Here is a 23,034-nt window from a genome sequence, read left to right as displayed (position 1 = left end):
GTGTTTTTGCTAAAAAAAAAGAGTGCTTGTATTGCAAGATTTTGCACAAGACAGTGGGGCTGAATAATAGTTACGGTGCCAATTCAATATTCAAGGCATTAGGACTGTTTCATTTATTATTTAAAGTCACTACAAAGGCAATGGGTCTGGCGAATTTTTCGTGAAAAGCATGTTGAATTAAGTAGTCATTTAAGGGGTGGGTGGGTGGTTGTTACACTGGCCTGTAGCGAGATACTTTGTTACATAGGATTTCAGATTACCGTGGCAGGCACAGATTTTGGGGAGGGGGGCTGCAATTACTACAGCCACCAGATTTCCCTGCTGCTCACTGCGGCACTCTAGCTCTCGGAGGCACACAAATCTTTGGCAGGGCTCCCGCAGCGCCGCCGTGCCAGGACTTGTGCCCAGGCCAGGAGCGGGCCTGTCTGCGCCCAGAAGAGGCTTGACCGGGCCACCTCTTTCGGTTCTGGTAGAAAAGTGCGGAACTCTCATCCCATCTAAGGTACGTTTAATTCTGTTGCACCACATTGACTTTCATGTTTTCTTCATATATTTAGTAGTGGGGCTCTGGAACGTGTAAGGCCAGTAATTTAACTTGTAGACGACTTCTCTGGCATGTTGGCACACCTCAATGGCAGCTATTTAATTATCAATAATAGGTTGGGCCTTCGCCTTGTGAACCCCTAGGGATTTGTACCCTTGTTTAAGTATACGTGCCACCCTGGGGAAAATAAAACTGAAGTCTGATATGACAGTGGGAGACACTGTTACCACCATAGACTCTTTTCTTAGTAAGAGCAGCTCACGTGTTGCTGCTACAGCGCATGCGAAAAGTTACCTGGCCATCTTTCGGTCACTGATGTCTCTATTATGGTGTTGAACCCATACTAATGAGGAGTGAACGTTCCCAGATAGTGCAAACTTGCAAAAAAATTCAACCTATTGAAGTAATGCTGCCACAAATTATGCCACGTACTTCGCCTTTTCATGCCACATAATTTAGTTAAGCCTGCCACATAACTTGGTCCTAATCGTCACTTAATTCTAGGGGCCCCGCTCATAGCTTTGCTTTCCTCCACTTTTACATTTTTGTCTCTTTATCTCAATCTTTCATGACTGTCTTGATGCTTCAGTCCTGGTCTGAGATAAAAAAAATTAAAAAAAGCGGCAGCCATCAAAAACACAGGCGGTGGTATCCAGCTGCGCCATCGACTGCAATAACCGGGATAAATTGAGCTCTGCTACTAGTTTTGATGACCCAGGTTAGTAAAGTGCTCAGTAATTGTAATGATGGGCCATTAAGAAAGCAAAAAAAATGCCCCTCAGGTCTTTCAGTTGTTGGTAAGATTGTCCCAGCATAAGGCGCTGTGAAATTTGCTGTTACTGCACCTATTATCTCCTCAAATAGTTACAGTAATATGTGCTTTGTGGGGCTCGCAGTGTGGGGGGGGGGCTCTGTGTGGGTGTGTGGGGGGGCTCGCAGTGTGGGGGGCTCTGTGTGGGTGTGTGAGGGGGCCTCTGTGTGGGTGTGTGGGGGTCCTCTGTGTGGATGTGTGTGGGGGGGCTCTGTGTTGGGGGGGCTCTGTGTGGGTGTGTGGGGGGGCTCTGTGTGGTTGTGTGGGGGGGCTCTGTGTGGTTGTGTGTGTGGGGGCTCTGTTTGGGTGTGTGTGGGGGGGCTCAGTGTGCGTGTGGGGGGCTCTCTATGGGTGTGTGTGTGGCATTTGCGAGAGATTAAGCTATTGCCATTGAAAATGACAATGCCATTTATTTATCTGTTTTCAAAACCAACACATAAATAAAAAAGTTGTCATTTACAATGCCAATAGCTCTAACTTTTGCAAAGGCAAAACCGTTGCATTGTAAATGCTTGTTTCCTTTTGCTTGTGCTCGGTACGCGCCATACCTTTTGTCATGGCCCACTGCTTCACCAAAGGAGCATTGCCTCAGCTCGAGCTTTGGTAACCAACTGTACACTTACAAACAGCCTCCGCACTGCAGGAGCAGCGTGTGACATTGACGCGAGTATTGCCTTGCTCGAGTCTTTGTTAACCGGCTGAACATTGAAAAACAGGCCCGCATGGCAGGAGTAGTCCATGCAGCATACGCGAGCATTGTCATAGCCCGATCCCCGTCTGCATTCCAAGATGGGCAGTCGAGCAATCTCTAGAAAGAATGTGGAGTTTTAAAAAAAGAATTCTGGAGGGAAAATAACATGACTCTTTCACTCCTTAATTAAAATTATGTTTGTTCCAAGCGCTTACTTTCTTCTGGTTCCACAGCGTGGCAGGGATTGATTATCCATGCCCGCTAGAGAACCAAGTTCAGCACAAATGCTGTGATTTGTGACGTAGAAGTGCATCATGGATGAATTCATTTATTGGACTCTAGATACAAAAGAAGGTACTGATTTGTCGATACAAGCTGCTTCGTCACAAGGTGATCTGAGAGGAAGACAGACAGTTATTGGCTGTCTGTGGTCATTGGTGCTCTCTGCCATATTTTCTTTTTTAAGCTCTATGAGTTTGAGGGTTCTCTAGATAAGTACCAAAGGGAAAAGATAGTGGTAAATTATTTTGATAATCAGATTACAAGCGAGAATTTTGTGCTGGAGGAATCCATCTCTTGAAGAAACTTTAGAGATTGCAAGAGGAATAAAGGGATCTGTAATGGCCTTCAGAGAATTGAGAATGGACGAACAACATGTCTCTGAAGCAGTGGGTGTGGTGCGACCTGCGTCTAAACCTATGTATAACACTTAAATGAAAAGACAGGGCAAAGTCACGAATTGCAATGCCAATACATATTTTAGGTGTGGGTCCGAAAGTCAGATTGTTAGTTAAAAAAGTTGTCCAGCCTTGGGTACAACTTGTCTCAAATGCAAGAAATCTGGGCACTTTGCTACAGTGTGCCATAATACATACAACGTAGTATTTGTGGGGGAATATGCTAATTCTCTCCAGCACAATACCAATTCAGATAGTACAGTAGTATTGTCAGTTCAAATGGTAGACACTTGGGAGGGTAATTGGGAGAAAGGGGATCCCAAGTGTGAGGTATTCATTGGGAAGGAACAATTGGTAGTAAAGGTGGACTCAGGTTCTCCATCACTATCATTTCAGACAAGTTATTTGAGCAAAAATGGGCACAAATAACATTGGATAGTCCAGACATTTACACAGCTGCATTTGGTGGCTAGGAGATTCACATGGTGGGGTATTTCAAGGAAAGTGTTAAGTACCAAGACAGAGAGATTCACGCTAAAGTGTATGTGGCAAAGAAGGTTTACAAAATTCTAGGATGGCGAGATCAAGGCTTGTTTGGGATGAAGTTAAGACCAGTCACTAAGTATCCCATTTCTTTGTAAGTTTCCATTGTCTCGGTGAGGGAAACTGAATTACAAGAGTTGTCCCTTAATGCAGCTTGAAAAAACATAAGGCATTGTTTCTAGAGAAGTTAGGACTGGCAAAAGGGTTCGAGCATCTAGACGCTCTCTGCGCCAGGTGCACTCGTCAGTGTACTCCGAAGTGCCAGACCTTCCAGCCACTCAATAAACATCACAGGGCAGGTCGCTGAATGCTTCCCAAACAGAAACACCAGGTCCAATTTAAGTTACCAGAACAGTAGATGCTCGCCTTGAGTTTCGGGCAACTGTTTATACTATCAGTGAGGACAACATCATGCGAGATTGACACTTCCTGTTCCTTGTATCAGGCAGGGGCCATCTTGGAATGGATCCCTTTCGATCCACCAGCATACGTTCATGCCAGCAGTTCCACTACTGACAGCCACCTCGAACATGGTTTTTGCCACTCTTTGTCCTGAGCTGCATATGACTGCGTGGAATGGGCACAAGAACCACAAGTCCTGACACAAGTTCTTGGTTGACAAGGTACAATACTTGGGGCACAACTTGTAAGTGGCAGGCATTTCACCTAACGAAGACCTACTAAAAGCCATCAGGGAATGTCCATCTCTTTCCGACAAATATAATCTAAGGTGTTTTTAGGTTTATGTCAGTATTATTCCAGATTTGTGCATGAATTTTGTATTACACACAGAATATCTTAGAAAATTATTCAGGTCAGGAGTCAAATTTGTAAAGGAACAGAAACAGTTAGACACGTTCAATCATTTGAAGGACTTGATTATCTTAGGGTCTGCTCTTCAAACATACAGAGACGATGTTCCTGCAGTGGTCACTGCTGATACCAGTAGTATGGGTCTGGGGGCAGTGTTACGTCAGGTGGTGGGAGGGAAGGAGAACACAATTGCTTTTGCCTCCAGGAGGTTGACGTCTGCTGAGAAGAACTACAGCCTGATTGAAAGGGAGGCACTGGCATGTCTCTGGTCGACACAGCATTTTGCAATCTATTTGTAGGGAAAATAATTTGTGACGGTCACAGATCACATGCATTTGGAGTCATTGTTAAATGACAAGAGCTTGAGGAATTCCAGTCCCAGCTTGGTCCGATTATTATCCAAAATGTACGAGTACAATTTCAAAGTCGAACACATACCTGGATGGAAAAACGGCACAACAAATTTCTTGTCTAGGTGTCCTAAAGATGCAGAGAATGTGAACTGAAAAGAAGAACTGGTGGCGTGTTTGGTGGATGGTGTAACAGTCACAGACAAAGTTATTTCAGCAGAAGATTGGATGTCAAGTTGTATTAAAGATGAGGATTTGAAAAGACTCTCAGAAATAAACATCCAGCGGTGTCACAGAGAAGGTTCATTACATAATGAATTGAAGGGGTTCAACAAAATGTGAGAGGAATTAAGTCCAAAAGAAGAATCAGTTATGAGGGGCAAATTGGTAATTCCCCTAGGAAAGTTGAGAAGCAGACTTATTGGATTGGCACTTCAGTGACATACTAGTGTAGCAGGGACAAGGAAGAGAAGTATACTGTACTATTTGTGGCCAGGCATGTATGCGGATGTGTAGATGTTTATTACTAGATGTTCGGAGTGTTCCCTAAGAAACACATTGTTGTGCACTCTCATCATTCCCATGTTTTCCTGTTGAATATCTTAACGTGCCATGGGAAAAATTGAGAGTGGACTTCATTGGACCCATCAATATTTTAGGTGAAAATTTGAAATTTGCCTTGGTTGTGATGGATTACCAATCCAAATGGGTTGCTCATACATTTTTAAAGGAGCCTAATACAAAAAAAGTTGCTTCCCTGTGAGGGTGTCCCCTCAGTGTTGATCCTGGACAATGGGGCACAATTTAAATCCAGGCAAATGCAAGATTTCTTGATGTCTTGGGGGATTAAACATTATACCCCAGCACTGTATTGAACCCATGCTAATCGAATGGTGGAGAGGGTTAACTGCATGTTAAATGACACCATTCAGTTGGGACTTTACTCTGGATTGGATGTGGAGACACTGTCAGAGAGGATTTGGAGTTATCACAATACTCTGCACTTCACTACGGGAGTCCCACAGTTTGTGCTGTTGAGGGGGAGAGGGTCCATCAATAGGTTGGCTCCCCAGTGGGTAGTTGATTGGATGCAGTCTGCTGGGGATGCGAGTCTCTAAGGAGTGGGGCCAATGCTTTCAGGTCCAGGACTCCCAGTATTAAATCCAAGAGAGTTAGTGTTAAGCCGAAGTATTTGGAGTATTATGTGTTTGGGTGATCTTTATTTTATTTTCCCCATGTTGAACAGAGTAGACTTTGTTGCTTGCTTTTAATCATATTTTTTGTGTACTTTGTCAAAGTAGAATGTTACATTGTTATATGAATTTTGTTATGCAGAGTTATGTTCTTTTGTTGCAGTGCAGTGTTTCACTTTCTCAGGCATCTTTGTTCAGATTGATATTTCATTTTATTATATGCATTTTATTCTGCGTTTTCTGATTTAGCAATGTGGTATCAATGTTTTATTGTGTACAGTGTATTGTGTCATTTTATTCTATACACTATCACATGCATTTTCTGCTTTAGCATTGGGGTAATAATGTTTATCTATTTTTTGAGTTATAAGGAGAGAGGTGTGTTATGTGTGATAGGAGTGGAATGGTGGGTGATAGAATGTGTGGATGGAATGCTGACTGGTTGATTGGTGTATGTGTGGGGGGTATGTGTGGATGGAATGCTGACTGGTTGATTGGTGTGTGGGGGGGGGGGGGAGGGGGTGCAGCCCAGGCAGTTGGAGATGTATAGTGGATAAGAAGGCAGAGACGGAGCGTTGGTATGCTGTACTGACTCAACCCTACTTTGAGTGATCCCCCCTCATCACAAATATTTTGATCTTTAGGTATGCAAATAATGCACCGTGCTGTGTACTATAGAAATGCCTCTTTGTCCTACTCTTCCCGATACGACCTGCTGGCATACTTTGTAACATTAGGAAAACACAAAGAGATGTAAATCAGGGGGACTTATTTTTCATATCAACTTGCATTGAAATTGTGGCAGTTTCAGGCTGTATAAAACTAATTTAAAGCCATTTTGGTCTGTAAATCGGGAGACACCATCCTGCATAACGTCTGTCGGCATGGATGTGTTATGTTCAAGTTCCCTTAATTCACTTTCAAACTCCTGCGTTCTCTAATTTCGCCACCAGATGGAGCCGACAACCTCACCTGCCTTACGCCACACCCTTGCACAGACATGGCCGTTTCCAGGAAGTATCTCGCCCCTCCCCCTTCCTGTGCCCAAATGGTACAGCCCGATCGCAGCCGCACAACGCGGAAGCTGTTGAAGTTTTCTGGAGTTGAGATCAAAGCCTGTTGCTCCTATGCCTCTCGACCTATCAGGGGCTCCCTAGATCATGCTAACAAGCTCATGAATATTGTGAAGAGCCCGGCTGCCAGGCACGGACTTAGGAAACTACAGCGTGAGTTGGGTCCCCGGCGGTGTCGCGTACTGTGACAGTTTGACGGAGGAGGGGGCTCACGCTCTGTCCTTTGATTGGCTAGCTGAGCGCGCGCCCGCTGTTGCCCCTGCGGCCTCGAGCTCGTCCCGATCAGCGGATTGGTCAGCGGGGTGCGAGCTCAGCTCGCTCTTGCCCCCGTACCTGGGGTGCGTGCCGGTTCTTTCAGTGGATTGGTCTACTGGACTCGCGTTACTCGTTCCCTACACCTGAGATCACGCGCCCGGTTCTGGACTAGGGCGGCGGCGCTGGTTCCCTTTCATTACCTACGACCCGTTGTTTGGGCTCATTGCGGATATTGGGGCACGCGTCGCTGACCGGTTTCCCGCCCTGTAGGCGAGACCAAAGGAACCAACGGAGGCTGACAGCCGGGGCCATGGAGCCCCCGAATGGCGGAGGGGAGCGAGGAGGTGGCTCCGGACCTCCGGGCCCCGCACGGAGCACCAAGGAGAAGAAGAAACCACGGAACCCAGAGGAGGGCGACGGCAAGTCCAAGAAATTTGTGAGTCTGCGCGCGTGCATGTGACCAGGGGAGGGGCAGCTTTAGAACTCTGAGTCAGCGGCTGACCCTCTTCTAGGGAGTGCCTGTGTGATGTTGCAGGATTCAACCCCAGATTTGCCGCTTGGGGGGGGGGGGGGGTCATAACAGTCCACTTTTAGGTGCCATAACTCTTCTCTCTAAACACTACCAGTCTGACAACCACCACTCCTCCCTTCTCTGCACGGTACTGTCGGAGACCGCAGAGTTGTCATTAAGAAACGCTGATACTGACGGCTTATTTACTTGTCTGTGACAGACCCCCCTCCCCCGATCTGACAGGGACGGCACGGCACTAGTGTCATGTCGGCCTCCTGTAGTGTTATTCTTGCCCCCATTTGCTGTCCAAGCAGCCCCCGCTCTTCCAGTGTGTGCACTCTGGGCATACAGCGCTGCTGTCATTGTGTCACCTGCCGGAAGGACTTTTGTGGCATGTGGTGCACAGCCTTTGTAATCTGACAGCCGCTGCGTCCTGTCTGTGGGACATAAACACTGACACTCATATCTTGCCCACTAACGCTGTTGGATCCCCTCTGAAATACTACCCTTCTTACCCTAGCACTGTAAGGAAGTGTTCGCCATTATTAGTATTATTAGTATACAAAGATATTGACGTTTAATTAAAAAATACTTTTGAAAAGTGGGATGTTGGGCACAGCGATCCAAACTGTGTTGCAAGTCTTTTTCTGCTCTTCTTTGTAAACGGACCCTGAGAGACGAATTAATCTGCACATACATCTCATACTTATACCTACCGGCGTGATGTTTCTGCAGCACATCAACCAAAATCTAATTATCTCTCATTCAGATGGTTAACCGGGATTCTCTAATAATGGGGAAGCAAGGCACAAGTCGGGGATACATGCGGGTGGACGGCGTGACGTCCACCCTGCCAAGAATTTGGGCCCCACTGAATAATGTGCTGAACTCGTCCCGGTGTAACTTCTAAACACCGGGGCACTTTCAGCCGCGCCTGTGCGTTGTCTGCTTTCCATCTGCAAGAAGCAACAACGCGCAGGCGGGGCCGGGGCTTTCTTTTTTAAGACCACCTGCTGGGCACATAACAAAGGCCAAATTTGAGGGGTCATCAAGCCTCTTTTTGTTTTAGTCTCTTGTCTGGGAGCAGTCAGGAGCTTCACACCTGATGCAAATGAAGTGGAGGGCAAACAAAGGCTAACACCTTGTTAGCACTTCACACATACTTAAGAGAGGCAGCTTTTCACTTTGTTCAGTCCCTGTTCAGGAAGTATGCATGCACTGTAAGAATGTCAGATGTGTTGGTCTTTTTCAGTATTTACACAAAGCAAATTGCATTTATATAGAGCTTACTACACCCGAGGAGGCATTGAAGTACCACTATTTTTTTTTCTTGTATAGCCCTACTCATCCCAATGCAAGGTGTCCAAGCACTTTACATCAACACGTGCATATTGCATCTACAATAAATTATCTAAGTTTGTAAATTAATGTACAGGATGTGTTACATAAAACTGGATGATAGCAAGGTGTAGAAGTCGCATATCATCTTCCATAGCTCACTGTGCTGATATCCTTGCAATGCGCTCAAACGTACACATGATAAACCTGGTAAACATATGTGAGGGCTTTCGATCTAATGTCACTTCTTTTGATGCCACTTCCTGTAAAGTCGTGGCTTTTGATGCCACTTTCTATGATGTCAATTCCTGTGATGCCATGTGTGATGTTGTGCGCCATGATTTCGTGCACGCGCCGTGATGTCACTTGCATTCTGCGTATCTAGGTTAGTCCCCTGTTAAACCCGGCTTCCTGCGCACCAGGGCACTCAGGGGTAAACTGCGCTCCAATCGCATCAACTGGAGTGTTCCCTCACTGGTGTCCTGGGGCCTCAGTACTAGTGGACCCAAAACTGGATAACCAAGTACTCCTCTCCAGCACTTGACTCTCTCAGGGTAGCGAGACAGAGCAGTCCAAGGCTTACTCAAGGAGGTGAGGTAGGGTTAGACATTCAGAATACAGTGTAACCCGTACCACCAGCTGATAAACTCAATGTCCAGTCAGTGCTTTACTTTTTATAAAATAAAAATACTTTAATACACATAAGATAATTATACTACACATAAAACTAGGATAAACAGTGAAAACCAGAAGTCTCTACAACCCTCTGGGACAGAGTTCTGACCCCAAACAGTATTATAGCACCTAGACGCCAAGCACTATAAAAACACAGTTAACATGAAAACACACAGTAAGCATTGCATATTACAGATCATGTTACACAGGGCTGCTCTCATTTACTAGAGCCTTGATACCAATCTTTGGATTGAAAGGATATAGATTCAGCATATGATGTCAAGTCTGATCAGCCCCATAACCCCCCACCCAAAGCAACAGAAGTGCCCTCCTGTCGTGATTGAGGATGCCGCTCTAGTGGTGTCAGGGATCTGACCACAGGTGCCTGATGTCTTGGCACAGTTTACTGGAGTCCCACTAGTCCAGTAGCCACTGGCTAGCTGTAGGAGGGTAGTGGCTGGACAGAGTGCCAGTTCACCCTGATACCCTCAGAGATCACAAAAAGAAAGGTGGGGGCTTGCTTCCCTGGCCTCTATTCCCAGTTACTGCTTGTACAGGCTCCCACAGCGCAAGGGAGGAGCTTAGAGGGAATTTGATCTTACCTTCAATGACTAGAATACAGCTTCCTCCTTTCTGGCTCCCTTCATGTGCTGCAAGTTTCTTTCCAGTTTTTAATTGATGTGCTGCAAGCTTCTTTCCACCAGCCTCTGTGATGGGCTGTAAGCTTCCTTTCCACACCTTGGGCAGCTGTCTGTAATTTCCTTGGTCTAAAGCACACAGCCTCACAGAACAGCTGGTCCTTAATGTTGCTGATGCCTTCCTTCCAGACGCAGTAAACAGGGTGTTATCTCCTGCCTTCACACTGCGGGTTGCGACTGGCTATCTTCAGACGGCTCTGGTGTGGCCGCCTCGTCAGTCATAGAACAGTCTTGAACAACAGCTGACCACTCAGGCCAGACTTTTATCACCTCTGTTTGATAGGCTCATCCAATCTGAGAGTCTGCTACTTTTGCATCCTGAATACACCTCCAATCACAAACCGTTTGCGGCGTGTTCAATGCATGGGTAAAGCATGCACCAGGTCCCTTCCTGGTATCGGGCTGTGCAACTCCCTAGAGAGGAATTTTAATTAACTCCAGCCCAGGAATGCCCTGACCAGTGGGGGAGGGTCCTCTCCACAAAGTTAGTGCAGCTAAACCCATGTAAGAGCTGAGTGTCTACCCCATCTCACCAGGCCTTTCCAAGGAAATAGGGGCACGGGGGAGCTGGGATAGCCAGCAGAACAGCTCGCATTCCTCACACTGGCTCAAATCACCATTCTTCCCCTGTACACCCACGGGCTCTCAAACATACATCAGGCAGACAAAGGCAACAGGCCCACAGGCATGGCAAACTGCACAGACTTGGTCAGGAGGGTGCCTATGGACTCACCCCTCCTGACTATAGATTTATTGCAGCCACCACTGTCAGTCTACCACAGCCTTAATAGAGAAGTCAGTAGCCACTCTCTGAAAAATAGGGGTGCACTAGGCATGCCCCCTCGACCTCAGAGCCAAGCTCTAGGGTCTCAATCCATGTAAACAGGGAGACCCTCAGTGGACATGTATGATTGTCATGCTCACTGAGGTAGGGATCTAGAAACTATACAGTAGCTTTTGAGAGACTTTCCATAAGATTAGCATAAGGCAGGGGAAGCACTCTCTCCAGAGACATGCAGGAGACTTCGCGTCCCAACATCCCCCTACTTTAAAATTTTTTTTTTATAGGACTTGTGCCCTGTGGGAAGGGACATGGCCAAAGTACTAACCGCTCCACGTGCTGCATGAGTTTACTGACTGCGGCGTGTAAAGTACATCAAACTGTATTTCATTTCAGTATTCCTCGATGTTTAAGAAATAAACAAATTGAAATAAATAGGGGTTTGGTCACTATCGCTTGCGATTTGTGAGCCGGAATGCTAGGGTCACTGACGCTCCCAAATCCCCCTTTTAGGTCTCGGCAGCGAGACCTATTGCAGCCAAGTTAGCTCTGAAGGGAGACAGAGCGGTGCACAAGCCTACCAGGGTCTGGGGACGCGCTTTTTGCAGGCCGGCCGACACACACAGACACACAGGCACACACACAGACACACAGGCACACACACATCCCCTCCCTCTCTCTCCCCCCCCCCCAACACTCACACACCCCCCACCACACACACTCACCGACGCCCCAAACTCCCTGGGCTCTTCGGGTCAGTCTCGGCAGCAGGCAGACTCGGAGCTCTGCGTGTCTTCGTCGGCGATCCTCAGCCTCCGTGCACGCTCATGTAAAGGGTGTTCCTGGGGCTCTGAGCTGCATCCTACGGGCGGGGCGCAGAGCAGCTGAGCGACGAGCTCAGGAAGATGGAGGTTATCAGAGCGGACGCATCCAGATGAAGGATTAAGGCGAGGAGGGCAAGTATTTAGGGCTAGAGAAGCGTTGGGGGTAGATGCTTCTCTTCTGTTTACTACTACGGGGGACCAGCCGTGGGCTGTGCCAGGGCATCCACTCCCACGGCTGATGGGAGCTGAGAGATGCTGCTGTGCACTGCGGGGGCCCATTGATATCTTTATTGCAGTGGCAGATGCTTGCTGGGCGCGCGCAGGAGAGCAGCATGCCATCCGCATTGCAGGTGCACGTGCAGTGCACAGTGGCCCCGGTGCCACCCTGCTGGATGGGCGGCCTTCCCTCTGCAGGGAGGGGCCCTGCTGCATAGGCTGTGCATGGGGTGTGCTGGAGAGTGTGACAGGCGTGCACGCCCGCTCCTCTGTAAAGAACATCAACACGAGCTGAGTGAGCACGTGATTGAGTACCGAGTCCCCATACGTTACACTTTAATATGTCCAGTATGTTTAAAACTGCGTGCCCACCGACATTTTGGTCATTGGTAAGTTTATCTGTACATGGCTAGTTATTCATGAACGTAAATGCTCAAGTAGGGCTTGGTTACAGAAATTAAGTGTATTTCTATATTTTCTTTATACCATATATACGAGTTAACAGTTTCGTTAATGACAGTGAGCGCTACAAAAGATCTTTTTGATGCAGTTTTCTTGTCAGGCGCTTTATTGATTCAGAAGAGTGATTTTACCCATCAGACGCAGTACGCTTTTTTTAATCAACCTCTGAAGGCTGAAAAGCCGAGGCCACCGATCAGAATTCGAATTCTGCTCTTTGATTTCCTCATTTCATGTATTAACCCACAAAGCTCTTACCAGCGTTTATTGACCTGTGTGTATGTAGCTTAGGTGATTTTTTTTCATTTTGGAAAGAAGTCTTGGGCACAATGACTATTTTTTATGCCCCTCGACCTTTTTTTTTTTTTCATATTGTTACTTTTAAGGCACCATTGTCTTTTATTGTTTCTTTTGTGAAGCTCCAGCTGCTCTTTTAATGTGCTAATTAATGCTGGTTTTTGATAGCTATGTGCCTTCTTTTTCAGAGCACTGCGGCAGCTTTTTGAAGAGTTAAACACTTTCATTCTAATGGCATTATATCTGGTTTGATTGATAGTTGAGAGCAGCTACAGTTGATTTAAAGCTTTTTAGTTAGATTGCCCAGGTTGTGTTATATAGTTTCCTTGTCCATTGTATTGACATCTTATCGTTGTTCTCTTGTTGTGTCCTGGGATCCGGAAATTTAGTTAATTGTTAGCTTATCAGCACATATCTGCTCCAGAGTGTGCCACTTGTCAATATCAGTCCTGTCCAGCCTCTTTAAATGATTAATTTTATGTATATACTCCTTGACCAAATGCTCGCTGAAATCTATGGTTTTTGTGTGTCAACCATGTTGATTTTGCCATGTGACTGTGGCTACCCTCGTCTTCCGCTGTCTCATTGTGCACACTGTAAACTCAGTAAATCACGATACAGGGACTGGGGTGGTGCTAACTTAACTGACTTCTGCCCCCCTCCCCAACCCCCTAGGTTGCCTCGTGCTCGATTTTCTGCCCCCCACCCCCTGCTTTGGGGGTGCAGGGACTGTATTCGTATAAACTAATAATTGATTGCGGAAACTGCACGTATGATGCTCGAGTTTCGCACTTTAAATGTAGCTCGTCATAGAACACTCTTCAGCTCTTCCAGTTTCAGTGGGGCACCATTATAACTCTAATTTTGATCACGCATATCTGTGAGTCTTCGCTTTTCGCTTTAATCTTATGGACTCTGATGGTTCAGGAGAGTGGATTGTTTTTTTAAGTAATGTGTCTCCTGCCTGTTCTGTGTCTGTGCATCATGGAGGGGGGGGGGGTCTCCACAAACACTGTGCTCCATAAACCGTACTAAGTGGGCGAACCCCAACCTAGACAGTGTGCGTGTGAGACAGTGTGCGTGTGAGACAGTGTGCGTGTGAGAGAGACAGTGTGCGTGTGAGAGAGACAGTGTGCGTGTGAGAGAGACAGTGTGCGTGTGAGAGAGACAGTGTGCGTGTGAGAGAGACAGTGTGTGTGAGAGAGACGGTGTGTGTGAGAGAGACGGTGTGTGTGAGAGAGACGGTGTGTGTGAGAGAGACGGTGTGTGTGAGAGAGACGGTGTGTGTGAGAGAGACGGTGTGTGTGAGAGAGACGGTGTGTGTGAGAGAGACGGTGTGTGTGAGAGAGACGGTGTGTGTGAGAGAGACGGTGTGTGTGAGAGAGACAGTGTGTGTGTCTTCGGCCTGGTCACCCCCACGCTCCTGTGCCTGCTGCCGCTGCCGCAGCCCCAGCCTCCCAAGGGCCGCCGAGCCCACACCAGCTTTTCCCGCCGCCCCAGCCTCCCGAGGGCCGCCAAGCCGGCTCCAGCTTTTCCCGCCGCCCAGCCTCCCGAGGGCCGCCAAGCCGGCTCCAGCTTTTCCCGCCGCCCCAGCCCGTGGCCCCGCCCCCCGACAGCCGATTGGCTCGCGCTCCCGCCTCCCCGCAGACCCTCCCGACCGGCTCCCTTCTTATGACGTCCCCAGAGCGACCGCGCGCAGCGGGAGCACCGAAGGTGCGCCGAAGGTAAGCCCGTCTACGCCCGTCCGCGCCTGGACCGCGCCCAGCGCCAGGACCCCTGGCCCCCGCAGACCCCAGCCCACCCGCCGGACGTACGACGCCGCCACCCTCAACGCACTCAACGCCGGCCGAACCCCTGGATGCTACCGAGCCACCCCGAGACGCACCCACGGACCCTTCATCTGCCAGTCCTGCAAGTTCTCCTGCACCCGGACCTGCACTGCACCAGCGTCCACCAAGCAGAACACCAGCAGCAACCACCTGAAGTGCATCCTGCTCAACACCCGCTCCGTCCACAGACACGCCGTCGAGCTCTGGAACCTGCTCGACACCACAACCCCAGACGTCGCCTTCCTCACGGAAACCTGGATGAACGCCTCCTCAGCGCCCGACATCGCCATCCCGGACGGCTACAAGATCATCCGGAGAGACCGCGTCAACCAGACAGGAGGAGGCATCGCCATCATTCACAGGAACACCATCCGCATCACGACCAACACCGACACCATCGCACCCGCCGAACACCTGCACTTCCAGATCCACGTCAACCCCAAGACCACCCTCAGAGGCACCCTCATCTACAGACCCCCGGGACCACGCACACAATTCAGCGAGGACATCGCCGACTTCATCAGCCCGCTCGCCCTCCCCTCAGCCGACTACATCCTCCTCGGGGACCTCAACTGCCACCTGGAGAACAACGACGACCGCAACACCACCACCCTGCTGGAAAACCTCGCAAACCTGGGACTCAAGCAGCTGGTGACCACCCCCACCTACCTCGCCGGACACACACTCGACGCCGTCTTCTCATCCAGCATAGACATCGCCTTCAGCCACGCCACAGGACTCCACTGGACGGACCACAGCTGCGTCCATTTCACCTTCAGAAGAACGACGACCCACCAGCAACAGGTTGCCCGAAGAAGCTGGAACAAGATCACAGCCGACCAGCTCGCCGCTTCCCTGAGTCAGCACCCTCCCGCCAGCTCAGCGAACCCCAGCCAGGCCGCCGACAACCTCACGAAGTGGATCAGCAACTGCGCGGACGAACTCGCCCCTCTGAGGACCCCGCCCAGCAGACCCGGCAGCAAGAAAGCCCCATGGTTCACCGACGAACTCAAGAGCTCCAAGAAGAACTGCCGAGCCCTCGAGAAAGTCTGGAGAAGGGAACAAACACCGGACAACATGACCACCCTCAAGCTTGCCACCCGGAAGCACCACCAACTGATCCGCGCCACCAAGAAAACTGCATTCAAGGACCGACTGGACAACAACTCACACAACTGCAAGGAACTCTTCAACATCGTGAAAGAGCTCTCCAACCCCAACGCCGGAAACAACGACATCACCCCATCGCAAGACCTCTGCAATTCCCTCGCCTCCTACTTCCACAACAAGATCGCGGACATACACAACAGCTTCAGCATTCAACCATCGCACACAACGACCGCTGCAACGCCGCCCACCACCACCCTCCGCGCCTGGACTCCGATCAGCACCGATGACACCGTCCGCATGATGAACTCCATCCACTCCGGATCTCCGACCGACCCCTGCCCTCACCACGTCTTCAACAAGGCCGACGCTGTCATCGCACCCCACCTGCGGGACATCATCAACACCTCCTTCGACACCGCCACCTTCCCGGAGAGCTGGAAGCACGCCGAACTCAGCGCTCTACTAAAGAAACCAACAGCGGACCCCACCGAACTCAAGAACTACCGTCCCATCTCGCTCCTCCCGTTTCCAGCCAAAGTCATCGAGAAGACCGTCAACAAACAGCTGGCCGCCTTCCTCGAGACGAATGGATCCCTCGACCCCTCACAGTCTAGCTTCCGAGCCAACCACAGCACCGAGACCGCCCTCATCGCTGCCACCGATGACATCCGAGCCATGATGGACAACGGAGAAACAGCGGCCCTCGTCCTCCTAGACCTCTCCGCGGCATTCGACACTGTCTGCCACCGCACCCTAGTGCAGCGCCTCAGCAACGTCGGAATTCAGGAGAAGGCACTGGAATGGATCGTCTCCTTCCTTGACCGAAGAACACAGAGAGTCCGTCTACCACCGTACAAGTCAGAGGCCACCGAAGTCATCTGCGGCGTTCCTCAAGGATCCTCGCTGAGCCCCACCCTCTTCAACGTCTACATGAGCCCCCTCGCGCCCATCGCACGCCAACACAACCTGAACATCATCTCCTACGCCGATGACACCCAGCTGATCCTCTCCCTGACCAACGACCCCGCCGCTTCCAGAGCCAACCTTCACGAAGGGATGAAAGATGTAGCCGAGTGGATGACGACCAGCCGCCTGAAACTGAACTCAGACAATACGGAAGTCCTCATCCTGGGCTCCTCGCCCTCTGCCTGGGACGACTCCTGGAGGCCCCCCGCCCTGGGCACCGCACCCAAACCGACAGACCACGCACGCAACCTGGGCTTCATCCTGGACTCCTCCCTCTCCATGACCAGACAAGTCAACGCCGTCTCCTCGTCATGCTTCAACATCCTGCGCATGCTACGGAAGATCTTCCGGTGGATCCCCACCGAGACCAGGAAGACGGTCACCCAGGCCCTCGTCACCAGCTGACTGGACTACGGCAACGCCCTCTACGCCGGAACCACCGCCAAGCTCCAGAAGAGACTCCAGCGGATCCAGAACGCCTCAGCCAGACTCATCCTCGACATCCCCCGACGCAGCCACATCTCCGGACATCTGAGAGACCTGCACTGGCTCCCCGTCAACAAGAGAATCACCTTCCGTCTCCTCACCCACGCACACAAAGCCCTACACGATCTAGGCCCGAGCTACCTCAACAACCGCATCAACTTCTACGCTCCCAAACGCCACCTCCGATCAGCCAGTCACGCCCTCGCCGCCGTCCCCCGCATCCGAAGAACGACAACAGGAGGAAGGTCCTTCTCCCACCTGGCCGCCAAGACCTGGAACTCCCTCCCGACCGACCTGCGCCTGACCCAAGACCACCTCTCCTTCAGGAAGAAGCTCAAGACCTGGCTGTTCGAGCAGTAGCAGCACCCCCCACCTCTATAAATGTCCTTGATTGATTGATTGAGTGTGTGTGAGAGACAGTGTGTGTGAGAAACAGTGTGTGTGAGAAACAGTGTGTGTGAGAGACAGTGTGTGTGTGAGTGTGTGTGAGTGTGTGAGAGAGACTGTGTGTGTGTGTGTGAGAGAGACTGTGTGTGTGTGTGTGAGAGGGACTGTGTGTGTGTGTGTGTGTAGAACAGTGTGTGTGTGTGTGTGTGTGGGGGGGGAACAGTGTGTGTGTGTGGGGGGAACAGTGTGTGTGTGTGGGCAACAGTGTGTGTGTGTGTGGGACAGGGAGTGTGTGGGACAGGGAGTGTGTGTGTGGGACAGGGAGTGTGTGTGTGTGTGGGACAGGGAGTGTGTGTGTGTGTGGGACAGGGAGTGTGTGTGTGTGTGGGACAGGGAGTGTGTGTGTGTGTGTGGGACAGGGAGTCTGTGTGTGTGTGGGACAGGGAGTGTGTGTGTGGGACAGTGATTGTGGCTCTGTGTGTGTGGCTCTGTGTCCGCGAATACTTTCTACTACTTTCTACTACTCTCTAATGCTCAATTATTGCCATTGTAAATGACAATACCATTTATTTATGTTTAAAAAAAATGTCATGAGCAATGCCAATAGCTCTACCTTTTAATAATGCCGAGACCATTGCATTGTAAATGCTTGTTAAATTTAACTGTTTATTTTTGTTTTATAAAGATAACGGCACTAGTCCACAGTAATACATTTATCAAATTATTACTGTAACCCATTAAGTAATTCAAAAATATACAAATTTCAGCTGTAAAATTCACTGAGATCAATATTCATCATTACTTTACTTTAAAGAGATTTTTGTTATTTTTAGTCTTGTTTCTGCCCCTTTTGAAAAGGTATTGAACAGTGCTGGCTGATAATTGATAACCTATATAACACTCAAAAATACATGCAACATAGTTTGTTAGATCAGTACAGCAGTAAAGATGTATCAGATTTGCACCTTCATGCCATACCATGATTTGTTCCATATTCATATGGTCTAATCGAGTATTCAGATACGAAAGCGTTCTTTCAAGGAAGAGAAGCAAATATAAATATTTTGGGATTTCAGATGAGCTGCATTGTGACGTACATGGTGATTATTAACATTCTCCAGTTATTGCCGACTTATCAGCCATAGTTATTTTTTTTTTAAACACATCTTCCACTCCAGCAGAGTCCTTGGGGTTTACATTTACATCATCTCACTGAACGAGACATACCCATACTTATGAGAGAAGGGGGTTGGGACCGGGAGCCTATTATTTAAGCAGGACCTACACACATGGCTCCACAAGAGCATGTAGCGCAAGGAGAGTGTAGTTCCGAAAGGAAGGGATGGGAAAGACTAGTCTTTTGTCATGTTGCCCTCACACACCCCGAAAGGTGTCATGCTTCATCATTGGGCCCTGCTCCTCGTTGGGCCGGCGCTGCAATGCTCGACGGGCTCACCGTTTCCGGGGCTCTTTATCGGAGATCTTTTTAGAGAAGCCGTATGGGTGCGTGCGGGTATATGGATAGTGAAAAAAGTGTGTGCACGAGGTGGTGGTTTAAAATAAGTCAGGGACAGTCCTATACAATAATTTTAATGATCTAGGTAGTACCTGCCTAATTAAAAGGTAGTGGATGTCCTAGTGGGTAATAATGTTCCCAGTGGACAATGGCTAGTGTAAGGTCGACATGTTTCGTGCCTGCTTGCTCCTAATGGAATCGGGTGGCACTTCTTCAGGACCTATGGGTGTGTGGTGCACAACTAAGGACAGGTTCCTGGTTGGTTGATGATAGCCTGTCATGGGGCCCTAGTAGTCCTGTACTGGGCACTGTGGTGTATTTCTGTCTTGTATGTTGATCCATCCAAATACAACAGAAGAAATCCTTCATTTGTTTACCTTCTTCAATCTACTTTGCCCAACATTCCATGTGTAATGAATAGACTTTTTGCCAAACACCTATATTTCTTTTACGTTTTTATTAATCACTAGTAAATTGCTTATAACATGTGCAGTGATTAACAATAAGAGCCTGGTAAATGTTAAGTCACACCTAGTACCCCTACGAAAAAAAGGGCAATTTGAAGAATTGGACGAGGTAGGCTCACTCACATAATGAGACATGCTTCAACATATTCCACCTCGTCCCACCCTGGTAAGGTGATACTACTAGGGTGGACTCAACCTCGGCGGAGACTGACCTGAGTGAGTTCTTAGGAATGACTTATTTTCTCTGGATAAAATACTAGAATCCAGTTCAGTAGTAAAAAAAAAAACCTTAGCATATACAACAAAGTATCCTTTATTCAGGTGGTTTCCTAGGCTTGAGTAAAAAGTGCTGTGAAGGTATTCTTAGAGGACGTACATGGTTTCTATGACTCTTCCGTCCCACTAAGATGTCTTGCCAACATGTTTCTGCACTTTCACTGGAAACAGAAGGTGTCGGGCATTCCTCAGGGCTGAATCTATGTACCCTGCACTTTTATACTAATAGCGAAGGGTATCATTAAACACATATAGAGAATTACTGACTAGTTAAGGGAGAGAGAAAAACAAACAAAACCATGGTAGTAAGAAGACAAAGGCGAAAGCCCACAATGGTGGAATACTAATCATGGTAACATTGTATGGAGTTGCACAATGACAATCCTGCATATAAAAAAATACTTTTAAACTTTAACACATGTGACACAGTGACCTAAAACCATTAATTCACAAGACACATGCACAAGTGAAAAAACACACATGTAACATAGGGATCCTTACGTAATCCCAGTGTACATTCTATACCTAGTTCGAGGGCTTCTTGCCGCATGGTCTGTTCAGGGTGGGCGCCGCCTATAGTCACACTCTAGTGGGTGTGATCCCATGTAAGCACAGAGCAGAAAAGGGGAGAAATAGCAGTATAGGAAGCAGTGAGAATTTGTCACCCTAGACCTGTTAACATTTATCGAGTTCTAAGATAATGATACTGTGTCCAGTTAAAATTTATTAGTACTTCTCTCTCATTCTATCTACATCATCTAACTTACTATGTCTAGGTGCAGCGCATAGGTCCTACCGTGCCCCACCCAACAGCCGACAGGTGCAGACAAAGTTGTGACACAATCATTTTCTATATAAAGGTAAATGGGCTCCCCAGCCTGGCCAATCCATTTGTAGTGTTGGATAGCAAAAGTGTTGTGCCTGATGATTATCACCTGCTCAGGACTTGTGTGTCTGTAATTACCAGAGCCGGGGAGGAGTTACCCTGCCTATCAGGCGTGTTAGTTTCAATGATTGCGCTCACAATGGTAAGCATGTGATATAAGAATGTAGGGTCACTTATGATATGCATGGACGGGTATCCCAGTGGGGGCCACATGCTTTGCGGTGCTCTTGTTCGGCTCAGGAGGGGCTTGTAATCCCTACCTCCGCATTCAGCCTAGAGCGTGACCATGTGTGTTGTGTGCAGCATGCTTTCTATGGGAGTCGTTGGGAAGCTGCCATTGGTATCAAGGGACCTGGGAAAAGTAGTCTTTCCCAGAGCTTGCCTGCGTTTGTTGCGCACAGCACGCTAACTATAGGAACCAATGGGAGGCTACCATTGGTATAAGGAGACCTGGGTAATATAGTGTATTTCCAAGAAGTATCGATAATCCAGGGCAGAGATTCAGGACAAGGCAATCCTGTGTTGTACAGCATGAGTTGGAAGCGCTCCTTCCCCTATTATTAAAAAAGGCTAAGTTAATTATGTGGGGAGGTGATTACACCCATCAGAAGGAGCATAAACATGATGGCGTGTTTTTTTCCCCCACCTGTATAAGACAAGTCCAAAATTATGCTTTCAGAGTGCTGCACAAATCAAAAATGCCATTATCGTGTCACGCCTTGCTGTCCGATCTCTCTTCTTTTGGCTCCCGCTCTGCAGAAAAGGACAAAGTGCAAGACGCCTTGTCGTGTCCATAAGTCATTAAATTACAGTGACCCAAATCCTATCTCCAGCCCCTTTACCTTATTAACCTACCCTGAGTCTCAGGCCTACTGACAAACGATTGACAGCAGCACGCCAATTGAGATATGAAACATTTAACCCCTGGAGCATTGAGTACCTAGGCACCTTCCTATGAAACTCCTTTCCTATCTGCCTCAGATTGGAGTTGGATTACTCCAAATTCAGATTCTCCTCAGACCCACTATTTCACCATGGTATTAGAATAATTTCACCCGCCCTGAGACTGTGAACATTACCTATTCTCAAGCCCATTGGGTTAGATGCCCAAGTTCGGTCGACCCTAACACTTGATCTAGACTATCTCCCTTATTATGGCTTTATCATCCTTGACATTTTTCATGAGTATAACGTTGACTTGCTTTGATCATTCCTTTTTTGCTCTGGGCCTTCTAGGTTTGATCATGGTTCCACTTCATAGGTGCTCTAAGACTTCCTAATTACCGGTTAGTGTGTAATAAAAACTGTAAATAAACACTTATAAATAAAATCCAAAGCTTTTACATGCGCCCAGGCCTTTACTGGGTGGTTGCATAGGTTCCCCTGGGCTTGTTCTGCAGTTGATTACACTTCTTGTGTAGTGTTGGGTTATTTATGCCTAATCTGTGTGATTTAATGTAGATGGCTTAATGTTGCTTTTCTTAAGTTTGTTTTAATAAATGAAGCATTACTAAATATATTTTTCATTAAAAAATATTTCTCTGTAAATGAAACATTGCAGTAAGTTCCGAATGGTCTGTCTGAACCGTAGTATGCTGGTGATGCTGTGAGATTTATTTAATTATTTTTTTGTACTATTCGCCATGTGAACTCCAACTTCCACGCCTCTTTGAATTCCAGTACTCTGCACAGTGTATACATATTTCTCTTTTAGCTGAACAAAATTTTTGGGAAAAATTGATTATCTGGGTACACTGACATTTTTTTAACTTGTGGTCAAAGGTGTGTTTTTGTTTGCTTTACTTAACTTGGCTGCCATGCTAAAGATCAGAAAGTTGCCCTATGTTAAGGATTCCATTTGCTGTTGCCGGAACCCACACTTAGGTTGGTGGTTTACATCGAATTTGCAGTTGAGAAAAGAATAGAAAACTGTGAGAAATCAAGTATGAGAACTGGCAGTTCACAATCTGTTGAAGAAAAAATGTACGCTCTGACAGAAAGGGAGTTAGAGGCGTTGGGGTCGATTTGTGTGCTTTAATGCCTAAAACTCACACCTTTCTTAAGTAATTTTTTTTATTTTAAAGCTTTTTGCGAGGTTTTAAAACATAAAAAATCACTAGCAGACTGAGCTATTGGTTGATTGTGTATATATATCAATTCCAAATGTTACACTGTTCAATAATATACCTCAGCTTATCAAAATCATGGATCAAACACATGTACATAGCCAGTGTTATGTAGCACAACCAGCAGATGACTTCATATTCCCAGGGGTCATGTCTTTTATAGGTGATGCCGCATCAGTTCTCTGTAGCCTCCACGGTTCTAGCTACTTTGGGGAGATCTCTCTTTTTATAAAGTG

General features: G+C 47.9%; 1 protein-coding gene across 1 annotated transcript in view; it reads left to right on the top strand.

Annotated features, from left to right (window-relative positions):
- Positions 1-6,664: 6,664 nt before the first annotated feature.
- DIAPH1 (diaphanous related formin 1) overlaps positions 6,665-23,034 on the top strand; it is a 1,046,618-nt gene continuing 1,030,248 nt past the window's right edge. Inside the window, exon 1 of the mRNA XM_078653498.1 lies at positions 6,665-7,386. Within this exon, the coding sequence (XP_078509624.1) occupies positions 7,261-7,386 (126 nt within the window). The 5' untranslated portion in view covers positions 6,665-7,260. The remainder of the gene's footprint in view (positions 7,387-23,034) is intronic.

The sequence above is a fragment of the Lissotriton helveticus genome, chromosome 7 (genome assembly GCF_964261635.1).
Source record: "Lissotriton helveticus chromosome 7, aLisHel1.1, whole genome shotgun sequence".
NCBI lineage: Eukaryota > Metazoa > Chordata > Amphibia > Caudata > Salamandridae > Lissotriton > Lissotriton helveticus.
The sequence above is the reverse complement of the archived record's forward strand: the minus strand, read 5'-3'. Positions and strand labels throughout refer to the sequence as shown.